The following is a 23,285-nucleotide window of genomic DNA, read 5'->3' as shown; positions in this document are numbered from 1 at the left end:
GACTGTGATATGAGGGGCTCCCCCAATAAATAGCTCACCAATATGTACAGGTTAGCTTTGTAGTCCCAGCTCTTAACCATGAGTAGATAGCAAAGAATGGCCAACCATCTAACATGGAAGACATACCAGAAAGAATAAAAAACCAACTTGGAGAAAGAGAAACTATGTAGAAGAAGAAAAGCTTTAAGACTTTTTATTTTTAAAGAATTATTTATTATTTATTTATTTGAGAGAGAGAGCATGAGCAAGGGTTGGGGGCAACAGAGGGAGAGTGGGAAGCAGACTCCATGCTGAGTGTGGAGGTGGATGCGGGGCTCGATCCCACAACCCTGAATTCATGACCTGAGCCAAAAGCAGACACTTAACCCACTGAGCCACCAAATGGCCCAAAGAAGAAAAACTGTGGGGAAAAAAAAACCAAAAAACTTATTATTATCAGAAAGATTAGAGGCTCTACCCATGAATGAATGCTGAGGTGCTATAAAAAAAAAAAAAATACACACAGAACAGAACAAAAGACAGTTCTTATAAATTAAAAAACATAATCTAGGAAATAAATAATTATTAACAGAAGGGCTAGAAGATAGAGTTGAAAAATTTTTCCAAAGTATAGCAGAAAGAGACAAAATAAGAGAAAATGATTAATCCAGGAGGTTCAACATCAGAATAAAGGAAATCCAGGAAAAGGCAATAGCAAAATCGGATGGGTTTAAAATCATTAACAATATTGGTTAAGAAAATTTTAGAAAATGACAGATTAAAAAGACCCATGACAATAAATAAAAATAGGCACATTACAAGGCATATCATAGTGAAATGTCAGAAACTGGTGACAGGAGAAATATTCTACAGACTTTTAAAGATTTTTTTTAGGGGCGCCTGGGTGGCTCAGTGGGTAAAGCCACTGCCTTCGGCTCAGGTCATGATCTCAGGGTCCTGGGATCGAGTCCCGCATTGGGCTCTCTGCTTGGCAGGGAGCCTGCTTCCTCCTCTCTCTCTCTCTGCCTGCCTCTCTGCCTACTTGTGATCTCTCTCTCTGTCAAATAAATAAATAAATAAATCTTTAAAAAAAAAAAGATTTTTTTTAAATTCATATCAAATCAGAAGAGCTTTGGATTTCTCAAAAGCAATACTGGAAGCAAGACAAATAATGAAGCAAAGCCTTTAAAACTCTGAAAAAAAAATACTTGCAAAGTAGAGCAAACTATATATCAACAATTAAGCATGTTTAGACATTCGTGGTTTCAAAAAATGTATTTCCCATACATCTTTTCTCCTGGGAAAGACCTGGTTGTGCATGAGCACAAAGGGCCATCAGTCAGTATGAAAGCACTATATGTTGTTCAAGAGACAGACTGTTCAAAGATGTCATCACCAAGAGCCCCACAGCCCATATACTGGATTTTTGACCCAAAGCAGAATGCCTGAGGGACTATAGCCCAGATTCTCTTTGTTCTTGAGTCAGTGAAGTTCCTATACTCTTCCACAGTCTCCTGAAACAGCTAAGGACACTCATTTTATTCCCAAAGAAGTGTTCTTCCTCGACCTACTCCTGAGAACTAGCGAGAGACATATTGATCTTAAGTAAAAAATACAGAGTAACCCACTCCCTCATCACATTTTTGCCAAAAGTCCAGTACTTGGCACACACTGCCATATCCACCCAAATTTCCAACAATGGTAAGCCCTGCTTTCCTTGGACAAGCTCTCTCCTGACCTTGCTCAGTGATGTCCCCAGAAGGGCCTCTCAAGGATACCAAAATCACACTGTGTCCCAGACACTCTGTTTGGTTTATCTTCGTGATAGGAGGGACGGCGCAGAATTCTGCATACGATTTCAAATGAATAATATATACTCATGTACCAACCACCCAGATTAAAAGGCAGTCCATTCCTTGTACTTTCCTGTATCCGGCTCTAATTTCATCCCCCTCACTCATCACAGAGGTCAATACTTTTCCAACACTTCTGTTAGATAGTCTCTTGGCTTTGGTTATAATTTTATCCCCTGAATATGTATATAGTGTATATAAACACTGTATTATTTAATTTCAAAAAACTGAAAAACAAACACAAACCCACTAGTAAAAGGAAAGCACAATACTGCCATTGATGTGGACATTCCCATATTTACAGGTTTTGGTCCTCTCTTAATGGCAACAAGGATAAAGAAAGAGTAAACAGGTTCTTGAAACTTCATTTTGACACAGGCATAGAAAGTGGATGAAAATTCACAGCCTGGTTCTAAAAGTAACAGTCATTTTTTTTCAAGGAATGGATTTTAATATCAGAAAACAGGGTTTAAAAAAAAAAAAAAAGTCAGGTGGGGCGCCTGGGTGGCTGAGTCAATTAAGCATCCAATTCTTGATTTCAGCTCACAGTTTTCACTGAAGCTCATCAGCTTCACAGATTTCATGTCTCACAGTTGTGGGATCAAGCCCCACATCAGACTCTGTGCTGAGTGTGTTGCCTGCTTGAGATTCTCTCTTTCCCGCTGCCTCTGCCCCTCCCCCTACCTATGTGCATGCGCTCTCTCAAAATAAATAAATAAAATCTTTTTTAAAAATCAGGTTAAGTATGTCAAAAGAGGAAGATTCTGGGAAGAATGCAATAACAACACAAGTTGTTGAATCAACCCAAGTCTCTCACTAAAAGCAGGCAGATCAATGAGGATGACAAACCCACAGACTGGCTGACAATATCTACAACAAAACTGGGTGGCAAAGTGGCCCCATGAAGCAAGTCGGACAGCTACATGACCATATGGTATTGGCATCCAAACTGGAGGACCCAAAAGAAACATCTGAAAGTCCTCTGGACAAGAGAACTCCCAAAATGTCCACAGATACTCACTAGAAAATGTGATGGCTCAATCTGAAAACTGAAGTCAAAGCAAGAAGGGTGTTTGGTCTTCAGGTGATAAGATCTGACAGTGATGACGGGACAGAGTTGCAGTTCTAAACACTAACAAACCAAGGCTACCTTCAAGATAAAGCTCTGTGCTCAGGAGAAACTGCTGGAAATAGAATTCCAACTGAACACTGCAAAGCTGTGAGATGCAGAGATGCAAAACAAAAGAGAAAGAAAGTCCAAATAAAAGTGGGGATGGGAACCAAGCAAAGAAGTTCTCAGAAAGTACATGGGGATATTTTGTATCACTTTGTAAAAGCAAAACAACACAAAACAAAAACAAGACCCCTAAAGTTATCCTGACCCCTCCTCTCCCTCCTGAAATTATACGAATAATTTGCTTGAAAAATGAACAACAGAAAATTCCATATGAATTTATCATAGGAAAAGGGAAGAAGGACCAGAAACATATGCACTAAAGAGATGAAAACTGTAACCCAAAATTTCAAAATAAGCTAAAGGAAATTGAGCTGTGTTATTGAACACAATGAAATTAGGTGATCAGAAAAAAAGAGAGATTTTGAAAATGGTTTAAGAACTCTGGAGAGAATTAGAAATAAAATATTTTTGTACCTGTATTTTTTTAAGATTTAATTATTTATTTTAGAGAGATAGCATGTGTGCACAATCTGGGTTAGGAGCAGAGGAAAGAGAGAGAGAGAAGCAGATTCCCCACTGAGCGCAGAGCCCCACAATGGGTTCAGTCTCAAGACCCTAAGATCATGACCTGAGCCGAAATCAAGAGTTGGAGATGCTTAACCCACTGAGCCACTCAGGCACCCAAAAGAAAAGACATTTTAAAAATGGGGGCGCCTGGGTGGCTCAGTGGGTAAAGCCGCTGCCTTCGGCTCAGGTCATGATCTCAGGGTCCTGGGATCGAGTGCCGCATCAGGATCTCTGCTCGGCAGGGAGCCTGCTTCCTCCTCTCTCTCTCTCTGCCTGCCTCTCTGCCTACTTGTGATCTCTCTCTGTCAAATAAATAAATAAATAAATCTTTAAAAAAAAAAAATGAAGACTAAACCAGTAGAAACACAGAAATAAACACACACAGTGGATAATGCATAAAAAATAAAACATGGAAAGGAGAGATTCTTAAAAATTAAAAAGAAGTGGCTTTAGGTTGTGATCAAATAAACCTCTCCAGCAATTCCTCTTCCTCTCACAGAAAACAACTACAAAGCTTAGACATAATGGGAGAAAAAACTTGCCTGAAGGTACAGGAGAAGGGACAGACTTGGACACAGTCTGCTAGAGATTACCAGTTGCCAAGAAGAGAAGACAGGCAGCTAAACCAGTAAGTTCCCATCATCTTGGCTTTTAGCCTGGGGCTCAGTGTAGTCCATGTAGCTTGCACAGTGGTGAAGGGAGACACAGAAAACCCACAATCTTTCTTGCCTGGGGAACCAGAGAAGAAAAGAAATACTGGCAAACCGTGAATTGTGGGAAGCAAGAAGGAGAGCTCCACCAGAGAAAGAGCTGGACAGGGGACCTGCAAACTCCAAATATTCACCTCCCTGATTAACACCTGAACCAGAGATACAAAGCAGACTCAAAGCAGCGTACTCAGAGGCAAAAGACCTGAACAGAATAAGAAGTTACTGCATAAGCGACACAGTCTGCTGTCCAAGTCCAGCCAAGAAAAGGACCCACTAAAATTAAAACAAACAAACAACAACAGCAGCAACAACAACACTATTCATCAGTGGGAAATGACAAAATCCAAAGTACCCACAACTGAACATTTATAATGTCCAGGATACAATCCAAAATAATCCTATGTAGGAAGAACCAAGAAAATGAAACACGTTCTGAGAAGAAAAGAAAATCAGTCTAGTTCTATCATGAAATGAAACAGATGTTGGAACTAACAGGCAAGGTATATGCGACTGTTTTATAACTATCCTCGATGAAGTAAAACAAAACACGCTTTCAATGCGTGAAACTCTCATCAGAGAAATAAGAAGTCCCAGCAGGAAAATAAAAACAATTAAAAAAAAAAAAAACAAGATGGAAATCCTAGAACTGAACAATAGAATTTCTGAAATAAAACAATTCACTGCCTAGACTTCACAGCCAAATGGACATGACAAAGGGGAGTGCGTGAACTTGGAAATAGATCAACAGGGCAAGTTTGAAGAACGGAGAAAATAAAGAAAAATAAGACTGGGGGAAGAAAATGAACAGAGCCTCAGAGACCTATTAGATAATATTACACCGTATAATTATGAATGTGTAATTGGAAGGAGAGGACAGAAAGAATGGGGCATAAAAATATATGAAGAAATAACAGCCAAAGATTTCCTACGGCAGTAGGAACGTGTATGATATTCAAACTGTTGAAAGCCAAAGATAAACAATGTATCCTGAAAGCAGGAAGAGAAAAAATATATATTACGTACATAATAATATAGACCTGTTGGGATTGATGGCTAAATCCCCCTCTGAAACATGAAGGCCAGATGAAATATTATCCTTAAAGTACTGAAAGGAAAAAAACAAACCTGTCATATCAGAAGTTTATATTCAATAAAAATATTATTCAAGAATGAAGACAAAATAAAGGCATTTTCAGACAAAAGAAATCTAAGAAATTTTGTCACAAGCAAACTTGCAGTACAAAAAGAGCTAAAGGAAGCTTTGGGACTGACGAGAAATGATACCAAATAGAAACCCGACTCTTCAGAAAATAGTAAAAAGCACTGGACATAGCAAAACTCGGTAAATGCAAAAGAGTGCATTCTCTTTTTCTTTCTAATTTCTTTATTAACCAAAGAACTTTAAAAGTAAAATCATAACATTGCCTTATGGGGTATATAACAAATGTAGATGTATTATCTATAATAACCATAAAATAAAGAATGATATAAGCTCCTAAGGTTGCAAGATTTCTATATATTAAGTAATGTTGTACATAACTATATGTTAACTGTGAAAAATTAAGGATGTACATTCTAAACTTTTTTTTAAGATTTTATTTTTAAGTCATCTTTACACCCAACATGAGACTTAAACTTAAAACCTGGAGATCAAGAGTCATACACTCCACCCACTGAGCTGTCCAGGGACCCTGTACATTCTAATCACTAGGGCAAACTTTACTTAAAAATGTGAAAGACAATACTTAAGAAGCTAAAGGGAAATTTTAAAAGACTGTAAGGAAAGGAATGGGATATATATGCCACACAAACAGTAAATAGAAGTAGGCTGGAGTAGCATTATTAATATCAGATAAATAGATTTCAAAACAAAATATATTAATAAAAATAAAGAAGATACTTTATAATGATAAAATACATTCAATAAGAAAACATAATCATAAATAAGTACGAACCCAATAATAGAGCTTCAAAATACATGAAGCAAAAACGGACTGATTTAAAGGGAAAAATAGACAATTTCATAACCATAATTAAAAACTGCAATATGCTTTTATCAGCAACTGATACAAAACAGACAAACATCGAGGGCATAGATTTGAACACATCACCCAACTTGTAGAATATTCATTCTTCTCAAGTACACATGGAATATTTACAGTATGGACCACATTTTGGACCATAAAACAAGTCTTAATTAGTGCCAAAAGATTGAAATTATACAGATTACGTTCTTTGACAAAAATAGAATTAAGTTAGGACTCAAAAACAATAAATAAGAAAACCAGCAATAATCCCAAATATTTGGAAATTAACACAATACTAAAGAAACTTGAGTTCAAAGAAAAATTACAATATAAGTTAGAGAATATTTTGAACTGAACAATTATGAAAATATAACCTATCATAATTTGTGGAGTACATCTGAAGCAAAGTATACAAGGAAATCTGTGGCTTTACGTGCCTATGTTAGAACAGCAGAAAGGGGGGCACCTGGGTGGCTCAGTGGGTTAAGCCGCTGCCTTCGGCTCAGGTCATGATCTCAGGGTCCTGGGATCGAGTCCCGCATCGGGCTCTCTGCTCAGCAGGGAGCCTGCTTCCCTCTCTCTCTCTCTGCCTGCCTCTCTGTCTACTGTGATCTCTCTCTGTCAAATAAATAAATAAAATCTTTAAAAAAAAAAAAAGAACAGCAGAAAGGTCTCAAATCAATAAATACAAGCTCTCACTCTAAGAAACTAGAAAAAGAAGAGCAAATTAAATCCAAAGCAAATAAAAGGAAGGAAACCATATAGATTAAGTGCAGAAATCAATAAAATAGAAAATAGAAAAACATTAGAGAAAATAAAGCCAAATGTCGGTTCTTTGAAAAGATCAATAAAATTGATAAACCTCTAACCACACAAGTCAAGAAAAACAACAGAGATATAAATTGCCAATATCAGAAATGTAAGACAGATATAAAAACGGATAAAGGGATAAAAGGGACTGCTAAAATAAGTTCATGCCAATAAATGGACTACTAACAAATTTGACAAATGGACAAAACAGATTCCTTGAGAGACACAAAGAACAAAACTGTAAAAAAGAACAACAATTATAAAAAACTTAAACACCTTCAAATCAATTAAAGTGCATTTAAAATTTGAAACTTTCCCACAAAAAGAGAAAAGAAAAACATCTTTCAGGCCCAGTGGCTTCAGTTGTGGATTTTATCAAAAATTTAAGGAAAAATGAGTATCAATTCTATACAAACTCTTTCCAAAAAATATGGAAAAGGAGAACACTTCCCAGTTCATTTTATGAGGACAATTTTACTGATTCCAAAACCAAACAAATACTACAAGAAAACTATAGACCAACATCCATCATGAACATAGAGAGAAAAACCCTTAACAAAATATTAGCAAATGGAGTACAACATTTTTTAAAGATATACATAATGACCAGAATTGATTTATTTCAGGAATGCAAGGTTGGTTTAATGTTGTAAAAGGCTAGGGGCAACTGGGTGGCTCTGTCAGTTAAGCAGCTGCCTTCAGCTCAGGTCACGATCCCAGGGTCATGGGATGGAAACCCATGATGGGCTCCCTTCTCAGCAGAGAGTCTGCTTTTCCCCCGCCCTCTGTCTGCCACTCTGCCTATTTGTGCTATCTCTCTGTCAAATAAATAAATAAAATCTAAAATATATGTGTGTGTGTGTGTGTGTGTGTGTGTGTGTGTGTGTAGTGAAAGGCTCAAAGTTTTCTACTTAAGACCAATAACAAAGCAAAGATGTCTACTCACATAGTTTTCATTTACATTGTTCTGGATGTCCTAGCCAGTGCAATAAGACAATAAGAAATAAAAAGCATAATGGTGTGTGTTGAAAACCTTAAGTAACCCTCTCAAAAAAGTTACCAGACTAATAACTAATGAGCATTGTAGCAGTGTAGAATATAAGATCAACATAGAAAAAGTAACTGTGTTTCTCTACACTAACCACCAGATAATCAGAAAATAAAACAACTCCACAAAAATACTGAGGAATAAATTTAATGAATGTGACTATCACCAAAACATTACAAAGGGAAATTAAACAAGGCCTAAATAAGTGCACATACATGATTCCATACATATGATCAGAAAATCCAGTGTTCCAAGAATAGTAATCCCCCTCAAGCTGAGCTAAAATTCAAATAAGTTTCTTTTGAAAAAAATGACATGTTGGTTTTTAAATTTACATAGAAAGAAAAGGACCTAAAATAACTAAAATACTTTGTAAGAATATGAATAAAGTTGGAAGACTTATACCACTTGACTTCAAGCCTTGCTATAAATTTACAGTAACAGAGTATGTCACCGGCATAAGGATAGACATATAAGTGAATAAACAGAATAAACTCTAGAACAGACCCAATCACATAGGACCGGTTGATTTTCAACAAAAGTACCAACATAATTCAATGGAAACAAGATGATTTCTACAACAAATGGTGCTAGAAGAATTGGATATTGTATATGGAAATAATGAACCTCATACCTTACCTCTTGCTAAGGATTGACTCAAAATGTTCACAGACCTAAATGCTGGAAATTAAACTATTATATTTCTATGAGAAACCCTTTGGGTCATTCAGGGAGGCCAACATTTCTTAAACAGGATACCAAAAGCACAAATGATAAAAGAAAGAAACTGATTAAATGCTCTTCATGATCTGAAAGTTTTACTTCTCAAAAGTCACAATTAAGAACACACAAAGGTAAGGCACAAACTGGAAGCAAAATATTTCAAGACAAAGAGCTTGTACAAAGAATATATAAACAACTCCTATAACTCAATAAAAAGACCAAAAATCTAATAAAAAGTGACAAAAGATTGAAAGAGACATGTCCCATAAGAAGATATACAAATGGTCAAAAGCCCCATAAGAGCTGTTCAACATCACTAGTCCTCAGATAAATGCTAATGGAGACACCAGTGAGGTACCACTACACTACAAACACCCACTGAAAAAATTCAAGTTAATACCAAAGCAATACCAAATGTTGATGAGGATGTGGGACAAAAGGAACTCCTTCCTACATTACTGGTGGGAATGCAAAATATTACAGCCATTTTGAAAAACAATATGGCAATATCTTACAACATTAAATATTCATTTACCATACTGTCAAGCATTTCTACTCCTACATATTCACTCTAGAGAAATTTAAAAAAAAAATGCCCCCATGAAAATAAGTATGCAAGTACTATTAGCAACATTATTTGTAATGGCCAAAACCTGAAAACAACCAAATACTATATGCATATCATGGAATACTACAGAGCAATAAAAAGGAGCAAAATATTAATATATACAACATGAATTAACCTCAAAAACATTATGCTGAATAAAAGAAGTCAAGCAGAAGACTATGTTCTGAATTACTCCATTTATATACATTCTAGAAGACCCAATGCTACAGCAACAGAAAGCAGACGAGTATCTGCCTGGGACCAGGCATAGAAGAAAGGGGTCGAAAGCAAAGGTGCAGATAAATTGGTGCAGCCACTATGGAAAACAGTACCGGAAATTCCTCAAAAAAAAAAAAAAAAAAACAGAAATATCATACGGTCCAGTAATTCCACTACCAGTTATTTACCCAAAGGAAACAAAAACACTAATTCAAAAAGATATATTCACTCCATATTTTTGCAGCACTATTTACAATAGCCAAGATATGGAAGCAGTTCAAGTGTCCATCAATAGAAGAATGGATTAAAGAAGATGTGAATACACACACACACACACACACACACACACGTGCACACACAATATGGAATATTATGCAGCCATCAAAAAATGAACTCTTGCCATTTGCAATGACATGGTTGGAATTAGAGGGTATTATGCTAATCAAAATAAGTCAGTCATAAAACACAATTATCATATGATCTCACTGACATGGGGAATTTAAGAAACAAGGCAGAGGGTCATAGGGAAAGAGAGGAAAAAATGAAACAAGATGAAACCAGAGAGGGAGACAAACTATAAGAGTCTCTTAATCTCAGGAAAAAAACTGAGGGTTGCTAGAGTGGAGGGGGGTGGGAGGGATGGGGCAGCTGGGTGACAGACATGGGGAGGGTATGTGCTATGGTGAGCACTGTGAATTGTGTAAGACTGATGAATTACAGACCTGTATCCCTGAAACAAATAATACATTATATGTCAATAAAAATTTTTAATTTAATTTTAAAAAAGAAGATGCCATACACACACACATACACACACACACACACACACACACACACACACTGAAATATTCCTCAGTGATATAAAAGGATGAGATCTTGCCATTTGTGACAACATTAATGGACCTAAAGGGTATTATGCTAAATAAATTGCGTCAGACTGAGAAAGAAAAATACCATATGATTTCACTAATACATGGAATTTCTAAATCAAAACAAACAAACAAAAAGCACAAATAGGCCCACAGATACAGAGAACAAGCTGAAGGGAGGGGAATAGGGGAGATGGGCAAAATGAGAGAAGGGAAGTAGGAGATAAAGGCTTTCATTTATGGTATGAATAAGTCAGAAGAATAAAAGGGACAGCATGGGGAATATAGTCAGTGATGCTGTAATAGCATTATACGATGACAGACGGTAGTGACACTGGTGGTAAGCACAAAATAACATATAAACTTGTCAAATCACTATGTTGTACACCTGAAACTAATGTAATGCGGTGTGTCAACTAAAATTTAATTTTTAAAAAAAAGAGCAAACGCACACAAGGAACCTTTTTAAGAGAAGGGGACTGTTCTTTATTCTGGTGAGGCTGGTGGTTATACTATTGTACACACTTAGCAAAATTCATTAAACTATGCCTTGAAAATGGGTGAATGTTTTTATATATAATTATTTCGATGAAAAACAAAAAGTAGAAAATAACATGTATTCCAATACATAGGTACTTTGGCATGTTTACACTAGAAGGCTATAATGACATAGTCAGGTGCCCGTATTTACTTATAATGTATAAGTATGAATTTATGGGAAATAAGATAATATTCAACTGAATAGTTTCAATTTTTTATTTATACTTGACATTTCAAATTAAGGGTTAAATAAATGTATTTCTATACACATGAGGAATCACCATGAGGCTGGTTCACATATAGAATAATAAAAGCGTATTGTATGGGTGATTCTTAAAAAACTCAAAAGAAATGAAGAAAGAGACTTTAAAATATTCAACAGAAAGTTATCCATATAGAAGATAAGCAAAAAAAAAAAAAAAAGTGAGAGGGACCACAAAGAATGTCATCCTCAGATTACAAACAATAGAACAAAATAAATAAATAAATAAATAAATAAATAAAACTGTAATTCCAGAACACTTTCCTAAAATTAAAAAAAAAAATCTTGAAATTACATATTAAAAAGATACACCACAATCATTTCAGCATGGCTAAACTAAACCATATTAAAGTTAAACCTACTTTAAAGGAAAATAAAAAAAAAAAAACCTTAGGCAACCAGGCAAAAAGGCTAAGGGACTCATAAGGAAAAGAAATCAAGACTGTCACCAGACTTTTCAACAATTTTTAATGTCTACATCCCCCCGCAAAAAAAACAGTGTAACCAATTTAACATATTGAAGGAGAGGAAATATGAGTCAAGGATTTTGTATCTAACCAAACTGATCTCCAAGTACAAAGCTATAAACAAACTACTATAAACTTGCCAAACTTTGGGGGTACATTGATCCTGTGAGCCCTTCCGAAAGAATCTATTAGAAAAGGACATCCAGACAATTAAAAAAACTGAGAGACAGTAACATATAATTGAGTGGTGCTCATCAGATATAAATATACCTGTAGAACAAAACTAAACTGTGGTTATAAAGGAGAGACTATGGTAGATGTAGGATAATTATCAACAGTTGGGGTGGGGAAATAAAGAGTGCAAATGGATATGATTGTCTAATAGACATTAATTGGAAATAAAAGGATATTACTTTAGATTAGATTGTGGAGTAGGAGTAAGGAAGAAGAGGTTATCAGATAATTTCAGTGTTGTTTAATGTAGGTACCCAATTAGTACCCCCCCAAAAATGGATTAATGGTATATAAAGGAATTAATAAAAAGTTTACCAATGAAACAAACAAGCAGATAAAACCCACTGCATGATGAAAAAGTGTAGATACAAAGACATAAAAATAAAACAATATGATAGAACTGAGGGCAAATATATTAATAATAACAATAGATGTAAATGGGCTTAACTCACCTATTGAAAGAAAAGGATTTTCAGATTGGCTAATAAAGCAAAATCCAACACTATGCAGAATACAAGAGACACACCTAAAACAAAGAGATTCAAAAGAGTTAAAAATAAAAGGATGGAGAAAGATATATCAGGCAAACACAAATAAAAAGGAAACAAGCTTCATAATCTTGATACCTGACAGAGTGGAATTGAGACCCCAAAGCATTAAAATATATAAAGAAGGACTCTTTATAATGCTTAAGCCTATAACTCACAATGAAGATATTACAGTTATTAATATTTATGTACCCAACAACACAGCAATAGCCATTATTAAACAGCAACCTACAGGAGATGCAAGGAGAAACTGACAAAAACACATTAATAATAGACTTTAACATACCTCTCCCAATCCAAGATCAGGCAGACTAACAATTAATAAAGTCACAGAAGATCTAAACAACATAAACAAAGTAGATCTTATAGATCTATATCAATATCTGAATCCCAGAAATAGAGATTACAATTTCTTTTCAAGTACACAAAGAACACTCACAAAAACTGACTAAACCTTAGGCCACAGAGAAAACCTTAGTAAGTTCCAAAGAACAGAAATAATGCAAATGTCATCCTCAGATTATAATGTAATAAAAACAAAGTTGGTAACAAAATTAAAAAGAAAAAACAAAAATTTCCTTCCACTTGAAACAACTCTTGGATCAAAGGCAAAATACAAAATTAAACTGCCGAATTTCTTGACAATAATAAACAATGCCTGATGTTATCAGAATCCATAGGCTATAGCTACAGAAAGAGTCAAAAAAAAAAAAAAAACAGATGGCATAAAATGTCTATATCAAAAATATTAAAATAAACACCAACTCAAAAAGCTTTCTAGAGAACACCAAAATAAAACAGAGAAATCAAGAAAAAGGAGAATTAATCATAAGTGGCAGAAATTAATTCAGAAACCAAAAAAAAAAAGTAGAATACATAAATCCAAAACTATTTCCTTAGAAAAGAAATCAACAATGGGCAAAATGCTAACTCACTGAATCAAGAAAAAAGAAGGTGGGGGTGGGTGGGGGGTGAGAAAACATAAATATACAGCATTAAAATTTAGGCACAATATTAGCAATGACAAGGAAGTCAAAATAGAGAAAATGTTTAAAGTTCTAAAAGACTCTTGCATAATTCTGTACAAATTTGAAAATTTAAATGAAATGAATAATGTTTTAGAGAATTGTAACTTACCAAAATTGACCCCAGTAGAAAGAGAAATTCTAAACAGAACAAGGGTCATAGAAGGAATACAGAAAGAAGTTAAAAGAATTCCACTACAAAAGAGAACCATGCTAGACAGTTTCACAGGCAAACTTAAACTTAACCTCAGTGTTACTTTAATCACTCCAGAGCATAAAAAAGAAGGAAAACTTCCAAACTCATTTTCCATAGTGAATATAACATTGTTCTTGGGTCCTGACTAGAACTACACCCAACCCCTGCCCCCTACATAGATAAATAAATAGATAGGCAGACAGACAGACAGATAATTTTTTTTTAACTGTGGACCAATCTAACTCATGAATATCAATGCAAAAATTATTAATCAAATATGACAAAATCCAATTCAGCATATTAAAAATTTAAAAGAAGCCATATAGTTTCCATAGATACAGAAAATTCAGCACCAGTCAGATTTTTTAAAATATTCAATAACATAGAAATTGATGGATACTTCCTTAATATATTACCTCAGGCCCAAGTAATACCTTATTTAATAGAGAAGTACTACAGGTTCTCTTATAGAAATTAAAAACAAGGCAAGAATACTCACTATGCCATATTTAACACGGTACTGGAGATATTCACCAATGCAATTGGGAAAGAGAAAGCAATTTGAGACAGAAGAATTGGATACAAAAAAAAGGATAAAATTTCCTATTTGCAGATTATATATCTTGAAAACCCCCAAAATAAATGGTAAACCACTACAGAAAGAAAGCAATTTAATAAAGTAAGGTTACAAAATTGGCATACAAAAGTCAGTAGCCTTCATGTAAAAATATAAAAAAGAAGGAAGATAGACTCCAATTGTGACAGAAAAAAAAAAGATAAAATACTAAACGTAAGCTTAACAAAAAATTCTAAAAAGTACTCCCTAAACAAAGGCATGAAAAAACTTGAACAAAGGAGACAAACCATGTTCTTAACCAGTAAAATTCAATATCCTAAAGATTTTAGCTCTCCCTAAATAAGTTATTTTCTAATTTTAATGTGGTACTCATAAAAATGCCATCAGGTTTTTCATTGAGATAAATAACTTGAACATAAAATTAATTTGGAAAAATGAAAAAGAATAACCAGAAAAACCTGAAAAATAAGAACAATGCTGAGTTGGGGAGGGGGATTCTAACAAGATTTTCTATAAAAATTTAAGCCTTCAATAAGGAAAAAAAAATAATAACCAACAATCACAAGGAGCAAGTACTAGCTTTCTGTGAATAAGTCATAACAAATTCATTTCAATCTCCTATTGTTTTTAGAGACCTAAACAGCATATCAAAGGAGAGCTGATAAGAGAATATCTACATCTCAGCAAAGTGTGATCCCCCTGGGTACTTAAATGTTAGCTCCTCCAGAGCCTACTACAGAGCCTGACACATTGTAAACTCCCAATAAGTATTTGCTGAATAAAAGAATGGGCAAGTTGATGAAATACAGATTGCTTGGTACTGCAAAAGAAGAAAAAAAAAAAACAGACAGAAATATAACATATGAATTGAAAAAAGCTAAAAATTCTAAATAAAATGGTTGAGTTTTTTAGACTACAAAAAGCAAGCTTATTGTTAAGGATACATTTTGTTTAATGTACTTCTTCATGCAATAAACACCTCATTTCTAAGCCAATATATATGCCCATTACACACAGCTATCCATTTTTTTTTCTTTTTTTTTTTTTTAATTTATTTTTATTTCCAGCATAACAGTATTCATTATTTTTGCACCACACCCCGTGCTCCATGCAATCCATGCCCTCTATAATACCCACCACCTGGTACCCCAACCTCCCACCCCCCGTCCCTTCAAAACCCTCAGATTGTTTTTCAGAGTCCATAGTCTCTCATGGTTCACCTCCCCTTCCAATTTCCCCCAACTCCCTTCTCCACTCTAAGTCCCCATGTCCTCCATGCTATTTGTTATGCTCCACAAATAAGTGAAACCATATGATAGTTGACTCTCTCTGCTGGACTTATTTCACTCAGCATAATCTCTTCCAGTCCCGTCCATGTTGCTACAAAAGTTGGGTATTCATCCTTTCTGATGGAGGCATAATACTCTATCCCCAGGGGTACAGGTCTGTGAATCACCAGGTTTACACACTTCACAGCACTCACCAAAGCACATACCCTCCCCAATGTCTATAATCCCACCCCCTTCTCCCAAACCCCCTCCCCCCAGCAACCCTCAGTTTGTTTTGTGAGATTAAAAGTCACTTATGGTTTGTCTCCCTCCCAATCCCCTCTTGTTATTTTCAGAATATAAGCAATAAATGCATATGGGTTTGCAACACAATACTACAAAATGAAAATCCCAACTTAAAGCCTACTTACTGGTTGAGTTATCAATACATAAAACTTGAACAAATGTATTTCAAAGGATCCACATCAAATTACAGCATAAAAAGTCCCTGACTTCAAATATATTCATATTCTATTTCATAAGAAAAACAGTTGGCTGTGTGCTAAGATTGTCTACAAATTAAGAATCATAATTATTATGCTGAATATAATAACAGAAAATTTTAGCTGAGAAACAAAACACACTTAATGTTCAGAAAAAGGGCAACTTGTTATATAAATACTATAAAATTTGATTTAATAAATGTTTTACATACTTTTAAAGTGTATTTTTATTTACTTGTAAATCCATTTGAAAAGCATGCATTCTATACAGTTTATGTTCATATTGTATTAATGCAGAACCTCCCACTAACATAAATGTGAAATCTTCAAATTAATGATATCCAAAAATTGGATAGGTAATCCTTCTTCATAAAAGACATTAATTCACCCTCAATCATTTTTACTTTCAAGAAACAGATTTTTTGCATATACACTATGCACTAGACAATGGTGTCTGCACACTGGAGACACAGAAATGAACATAATACAGTCTACAACACAAAGTAAATGAGGACATCTGACAAGAAAACAAATTATTCAATACACTGTGAGCACATGAGTGGAGCCTACAAGAGAAGACTGGCAGTCAGGAGGGGCTTCCAAGTTAAATACTGAACAAAAGAAAGGCAAAGAAGAGGACATGGAGAAAAGAAACCTGTATCCCCGAAACAAATGATACGTTATATGTTAATTTAAAAAAAAAAAAAAAGAAGAACATGGTGCATTGGAGGAACTAAAAAAAATCCAATGTAACTAGATCGAAGAGTTGGGCAGCAATTTAGTTGCATGGACTAGAATCACCAAAGGTTAGTGAGTTTGTTGCATAGTAGTAACAGTAGGAGAAGTTTAAGAAGACTCCCAATTTTTTTACTTGGGTGAATGGGTAGATGGTGGTGCTATTCATTAAAATGAGTCATACATAAAGGAGTACAAGCTTGAGGCGGCAGACAGTGAGTTTGGGTTTGAAATGCCTCCGGGATGCCAGGAGAGAGATAGAGGCTTTGGTTCAAGAGACATGTTTAGACTAGAAAATTGTATTTGGGTGCCATCTACAGAGAGGTGATAACTGATACCATGAAAGTAAAGTAAATCAGGAATATTCACGATTTAAAAAAGGGAGAGGGCAACTAATGATAGAATCCTGTTCATTAAGGGTGAAGAGAAGAAAGTAGCCCTAAGGGAAAAAATCTGAGTAGGAACAGCCACAAAAGAGAGAAGAAAAGGAAAGCTTAAATAAAAAATGTGGCAACTACTGTCAAATGATGCAGAGAAATCACATAAGACAAGAGCTAAAGCCATGTGCTCTTTTTGCTACCACAAATACGATTAATAACCTACTTTAATTTTGGCATATATAAATAAAACTAGTTTTCCTATATAAGAAGTTAGCAATGTCTTTGTGCCAAGATTTCTAAATGACTGCAGGTTGCAGTGCTATTCAAAGTGCTTTTCTATTATAATATTAGTAATATAGTGGTATTCTATATATAATAATACAATGTGCATAAACATTTTTAAAATTATTTCTCTAAACATGGCCCTTAAAGATGCATGAGAAAGAACAAAGTTCAACTTCAAATCATAGTGCTAATTATTTCTACTCTTAAAAGTGTTTGTTCTTCATATAATCAAAAGGATTTTTAGTTACTGAAATAAAATATTGAGTAGGATAAATGCATTAAAAATAGCATATATTCACATTTCTATAATTAGGCATTTTGAGCTTATACTCAAACCTCAAGGTTAGGGTTTCTAAATTTGACAATCATTTTGATGGATATTATATATAAGTGATTTGTGTTTATCAACTGCTACACTGTTGTCAAACTACAAAAGGTGATGGATAGGCACATAATGCTTTAGAAATAGTCTGTTTGGGTGATTAGCCAGTGCCTTGCTAAATACACAAAGCCAAGGAATTGCCATGCAGATTCCTTCCCACCTAAAATGGGTTAGGCTGATTGCTGGAAAGGACTCAGAGACAAGGAAAGGAGAATAAAATATAATCCAATAGCCCATATCCCATTTAAGTAATATCATTGTAATTTTTTTTTCTGCTACACTCTGGGGGGCTAGATCCAAGTTTATAATTATCCTCATTTTAGCAGCAAGCACAAGATTTTATGCTTGATAATGATGATAATAATAGCTATTAACTCCCCATTGTGTGCCAGAATTCTGTGCTATGCACTTTTCATGGATCATCTCATTTAATCTTCACCACTAGGACTATCCCCATTTTATAGATAATGCAGTCAAGGCTTACGGAGGTTCTGTTAACTTGTCCAAGGTCACGGAAATTGCAAGAAGCAGAGCCAGGATTCATATCTAGGCAACAGTCTGATTCTAGAACTCCCAGTCTTAACTCCTGCTGTTATTAAAAATAAGCTTTTTTTGAAAGAGCACATAGAAATTACTCTGGATTATTTAATTATAACTCTCAGAAGACAGAGGAAGGGAAAGGAGGTAGACTTCTTATAACTCCAAATAAAATAATGACAAATCCTTATCTTTTCATTTCAGATTCTATATCAACTACAAAAACATTCTCACTACAGTGAACTTTGTAAGAAAAAGAAGAATTTGGAGGAAAAAAGTTTTAGCTCTGTGCAATCGCCTAAGAAATTGCTAGGAAGCTTTCACCTTCTGTTATGATGTTCTGCACATAACACAGGAAGCAGACTGAATGTATAAAAACAGCTCCAAACTATATCTTAGCTAAAACTAACCTCTCTTTCATTATTGCTACTTATTTCATACAAGAAAATACCACTACATAATAATAAAATCATTTTTCACATATCTGTGACACTTCAGATTTCAAAGGTAAATCACGTAATCTGTTTGGGTTGAAATGCAAGTGCTTCCTCTTGCTGGTTCAACCAAACTATGTCCACTTCCTGCACCAGTGAAATCTTTACCTACATCAAGAGCCCTCAGGAAGAAGCATAATAGAAATAAATAGAAATAATACTTTGACATTAAATTAAACCTAATTCTCCCTGCTTGGTCTTTAGGGAAGTGGCATTGTGCATACTCCTAAATGCAGAGGATAAACGAACTCTGTTCTCTCCCGTTCTGGTGATCTCCACATCCAGTAGGAGAAAAATCCCGTGGCCTTCCCTTCTCTTTCTCCTTCCTTCTAACCATATTCCTACCAAGTCCAAAGATAAAATATCACAGATCTGCAACTTCTCTTTATTAAAAAGTATTCACCCTTCATGAACATCAACCATGCACCTTTTCATGTCTTTGCTCTATTTTCAGGTATATAATGTATACTAGAGTGACAATCCATTCATGTTAGTGCATGTAAGAGAGAGAAAAAGAGAAATTCTTAACTTCACTCTAAATAAAGACACCTAAAAACACTCAGAGCATCCCTATCCTTTTCACAGTCTACTCCCATTTACCTCCTTTGCCCTCCACAACACAGGATTAAGCAAAAACAACTAACACTATTATTCCTTACTTCATAGATGGAAACTCTGAGGCACAAAAGTATTAAGTTAATTGTCCAATGTCACACAATTAATCAGAAGGGCATACAAAACACAAATCCACATGTTTTAGCTTCAAATGTGGTATCTTTCCCATCACCTACAGAGGGAAAAAAAAATCAGTTTTACAAACAATTCTAAAATAGTTTCTTCACTACGCACTACCTGCACTACACAACCAAATCCACTTGTAGATTTTATTCACCCTGGCAATAACTGCCCAAGAAAGAGACAAGACAAAGCACCCAGTGAATCTCAAAATATAACAAGGAAGAGAAAACACAGAATAAAGACAGTAACACTCCCTGGTTTTAACCTGAAGTTATATAATATAGAACTATAAAATCAAATGACAGGTGGTGGTTTTTTTAACAACACACTATAATAAAACATTCAAGGGTGTGATATTCTCAAGTGGGAAGTTCACAATGATTCCAACTATGTTACCATTTCTCAGAATATAATGCATTCGATTTTTTTGAAAGCCTCTGTAGAAGCAAAATTTATCTTTGAGGTTAAGATTTAACTTTTGAAAATGGTCCCCAAAAATCAAAAAAGACCTAACTATTTAGAAGAGACAGACTATTAGGAGGGAAATAACTATCATTTATTGAATACTTGCAATGGGCTAGGCTCATTACTCATTCTTTTATGTGTATCCCTTCATTTATAATCACAACAATCCCATCAGCACTATTAACCCAGGTTTACAAATGAAGAAATAAAGTTTCAAGAAGTCAGTTATCTTGCTCAAGGTCAAACAGTAAATGGCAGAACTAGGATTCAAACTCAGGTGTTCCAGATTCCAAAAATAACACTATAAAGAGGTACAAGCACTGGATGGTAGGAGGGCATAATCTCTAATAAACCATCATTCTGGCAATTCTATGAGCCTTCAGTTCATTTCATCTATCTGGTGAATAAGTGACACACTCTTTATACATATTCTATAAAACATACTGCCCCAAAATATTGAGACTACTCTTCTGGGTGTCTCACAAAATGGCTTTAATAGCCATTCCAAAGAAGAATTACAAATACTTTTAAGAAGTGACAGGACGGCATTATCAACATAACCGTATATTTCTTTGAAAGAAACAAGAGTCAATTAGATGAATAAGTTCTGGCATATTTGTTAAAAATTAAAACTTACTGCTTAACAAAAACATCTTTTATTTACAAACATAAGTTTAATTTCCTGGATCCCTCAAGAGCACTCAGGAAAATGTTTCACATTAATCAAACTACCAAGTACATACCAATGGCCTACAAATGCGCACTACAATAAGAGAGGCTACAGGAAGCATATTAGAAACTTCCTCTGTCTACAAGGAGTTTGCAGGTTGTTTCCAACCAAACACACAGTCAATCATTACTAAGACAACTAAAACCCTCCTGTTATTTGTTATAGTTTGTGTCAGCTGCCCTACAAAGGAAACCTCTTTGGAAGAATAATTAGATCATTTTCCCTGAGCCCCTTTCACCTTCATGCAAAGCACCAACTCTTGCTTTAACCTACGGTTGTTTTTAGTTTTGCATTAGTGTGGGTATTCGGGAGTTGATTTTCCTCGCACTCGTCCAGAATTCTGCCTGACTCCCGGCTCCCTCCCCCTTCTCTCCTTTCTCGCCTCTCCAACCCGAAGTGGAAACTGCGGACTCAAACTCCCCTATGGTTCCAGCACCTAGAACTGGGCATGCTCAGAAGGCCAGGCAGGCTTTGGTTGCGCTGACAGTTCCCCGCCCCTGATTTGCCGCTGCCCCCCTTCCCCCACTCCAACAAGAGATACTGAAATGTTTATCTGAAAGATATGAGGCCTCTTTTTCCCGAGAATGACCCCATTTTAATTTCATTTCCCAGGGTCTTTCCGTCTTGCGAAACCTCACCACGAGCCCGAGGAAGACCGCATTATTTTTCAGCACCAGGGACAGCGCCGCGTTGACATTAACGTCCACCCTCCCCCACCTTCTCTTCCGCCCCCCACCCCCCACCCGCCCCAACCTCAGCCCCCACCCCCGCACCAGCACGATGCCAAGGTCTCCCGGCAGCCGCAAACGCCGCAACTGCAATAGCTCCCAGCCGGAGGCCGGGCCGGAACGCCGGGCCGGCTGCTACTTACACTGCTCCGCTTTGGTGGACATGGTGCTGTCCAGATGGAAAGGCTTTGCCCCAAAATCTGTGTCGTGTGAGCTCCCTCGCTCCGCCAGCGATGTTGCGAGGAAAAGAGCGCATACCCCCCACCCCCCACCCCCTCGCTTTCCCCCTCCCTTAGGCCCGTGTCGCTACCATTCGGACAAAACGCACATCAAATTGCAGAATTCGGTCCCGGAAGGTTAGGAAATCGCCCCCGGAGAAATGGGTGGGATTTAATAGGCGGCCAAAGGCTTCCTGTCCGTCCCCTCCTGGAGCTGCCCGCGTTGATGTGGGCGGGGAGACCGAAAGGAGAGAGCAAGCTGCGGCTCCTGGTGAAATGGGAAAATGGGCTCGACCGGGGGAGGAGTATTTCCATTCATAAGGCGCTCGGAGGGGACGGGTGTTTCCCAGAGAAAAGCCTCTTAAAGTGCCGGAGTCCCCGACCATTTGGATCTCCCATTGGCGTTCTCCGGGCCTGTAAATCCTGCTCCGGGAGCAGCCCTCGGTGCCTCAACGGGGCGACCAGAGAGGGACACAGGTGCGTCCCACGCTTGGTTTCAACCTCCCGGAGGAAGGCGGGGGAGGCGGATCCGGGGCGGGCTGGAGACAGCCGGGGCCGGAGGGCGGCGAGGACGCTCCTGAGGATCGCGAGGAAGGAAATGCAGAAGTAACCCTCAGCATGGCTTCCCGGCGTGCTGTGGTCCGTGCCCTCTGCCTCCCCTCTCTGATGGGCTCTCCTGCTGATGATTAGGATGGGAGGTCCCACTGCCTGGGGGCTGGGAGAAGACTTTGGAAGTTGGGGCTAGGGAAGGAGGAGATTTCCACGGAGGGTGAAGCTGGAAGGGCCACAGAAAAGAAAAATGAAAGATGAGACAGAAGGAAGCCAGGTGTGCTCCCTTTCAACCACCCAGGATGGAAACAGAAACGTTAGGAAGCCCCTCTGCTGGAAAACCAAACGAAGCCAACCAACGGAAAGGGGCATCGTGCATATTAATAGGAAAATGCTTAAGAGAATCAACAACAGAGTGAACGGATGTTCTGAGCCTGGACTTGGGAGGCAAGAAGAACCAGATTCAAGACCCAGTTCCAGTACTTACTCATTTTAAGACCAATCTTTTAATCTCCCCGAGCCTTGGGCTCTTCATCTGTAAAATGAGAATAAAACCTGCTTTGTCACTTAAAGAATTATTGGACAGATCAAATGGCATCATGGATGCAAAAATCCTTTTAAAATTAAAGTACTGTACATTTACCAACCATTATGATACTCAATTCAAATAACCTAAATAGTTTTTGAAAGGTAACAGTGATCAAAGCAAGTTGATTTTGCAAAAGCTCTGGAAATAACACTGTAAGAGTTGACCAATTATTTTTAATACAAATAACTGCACTGACTAAATCAATGTTTTTCCATCTTACCGAAAAATAATAATCCTTGGGGCGCC

At 36.5% G+C, this 23,285-nt stretch overlaps 1 protein-coding gene across 3 annotated transcripts in view; it reads right to left on the bottom strand.

Annotated features, from left to right (window-relative positions):
• Nucleotides 1-21,983, bottom strand: part of UNC79 (unc-79 homolog, NALCN channel complex subunit) — a 237,283-nt gene extending 215,300 nt beyond the window's left edge. For 2 of the 3 annotated variants that reach the window (XM_032345110.1, XM_032345113.1), the window contains exons 1-2: nucleotides 21,827-21,983; nucleotides 12,545-12,618 (exon numbers count right to left, since the gene is read on the bottom strand). In XM_032345110.1, coding sequence (XP_032201001.1) covers nucleotides 12,545-12,618; nucleotides 21,827-21,939 — 187 coding nt within the window. In that variant the 5' untranslated portion in view covers nucleotides 21,940-21,983. The remainder of the gene's footprint in view (nucleotides 1-12,544; nucleotides 12,619-21,826) is intronic. The other variant, XM_032345112.1, reaches the window with a different exon arrangement.
• Between the last annotated feature and the right edge of the window lie 1,302 nt (nucleotides 21,984-23,285).

The sequence above is a fragment of the Mustela erminea genome, chromosome 5, assembly GCF_009829155.1.
Source record: "Mustela erminea isolate mMusErm1 chromosome 5, mMusErm1.Pri, whole genome shotgun sequence".
In the NCBI taxonomy this organism is placed as follows: domain Eukaryota; kingdom Metazoa; phylum Chordata; class Mammalia; order Carnivora; family Mustelidae; genus Mustela; species Mustela erminea.
Note: the sequence above shows the minus strand (reverse complement) of the source record. Positions and strands in the feature narration are given on the sequence as shown.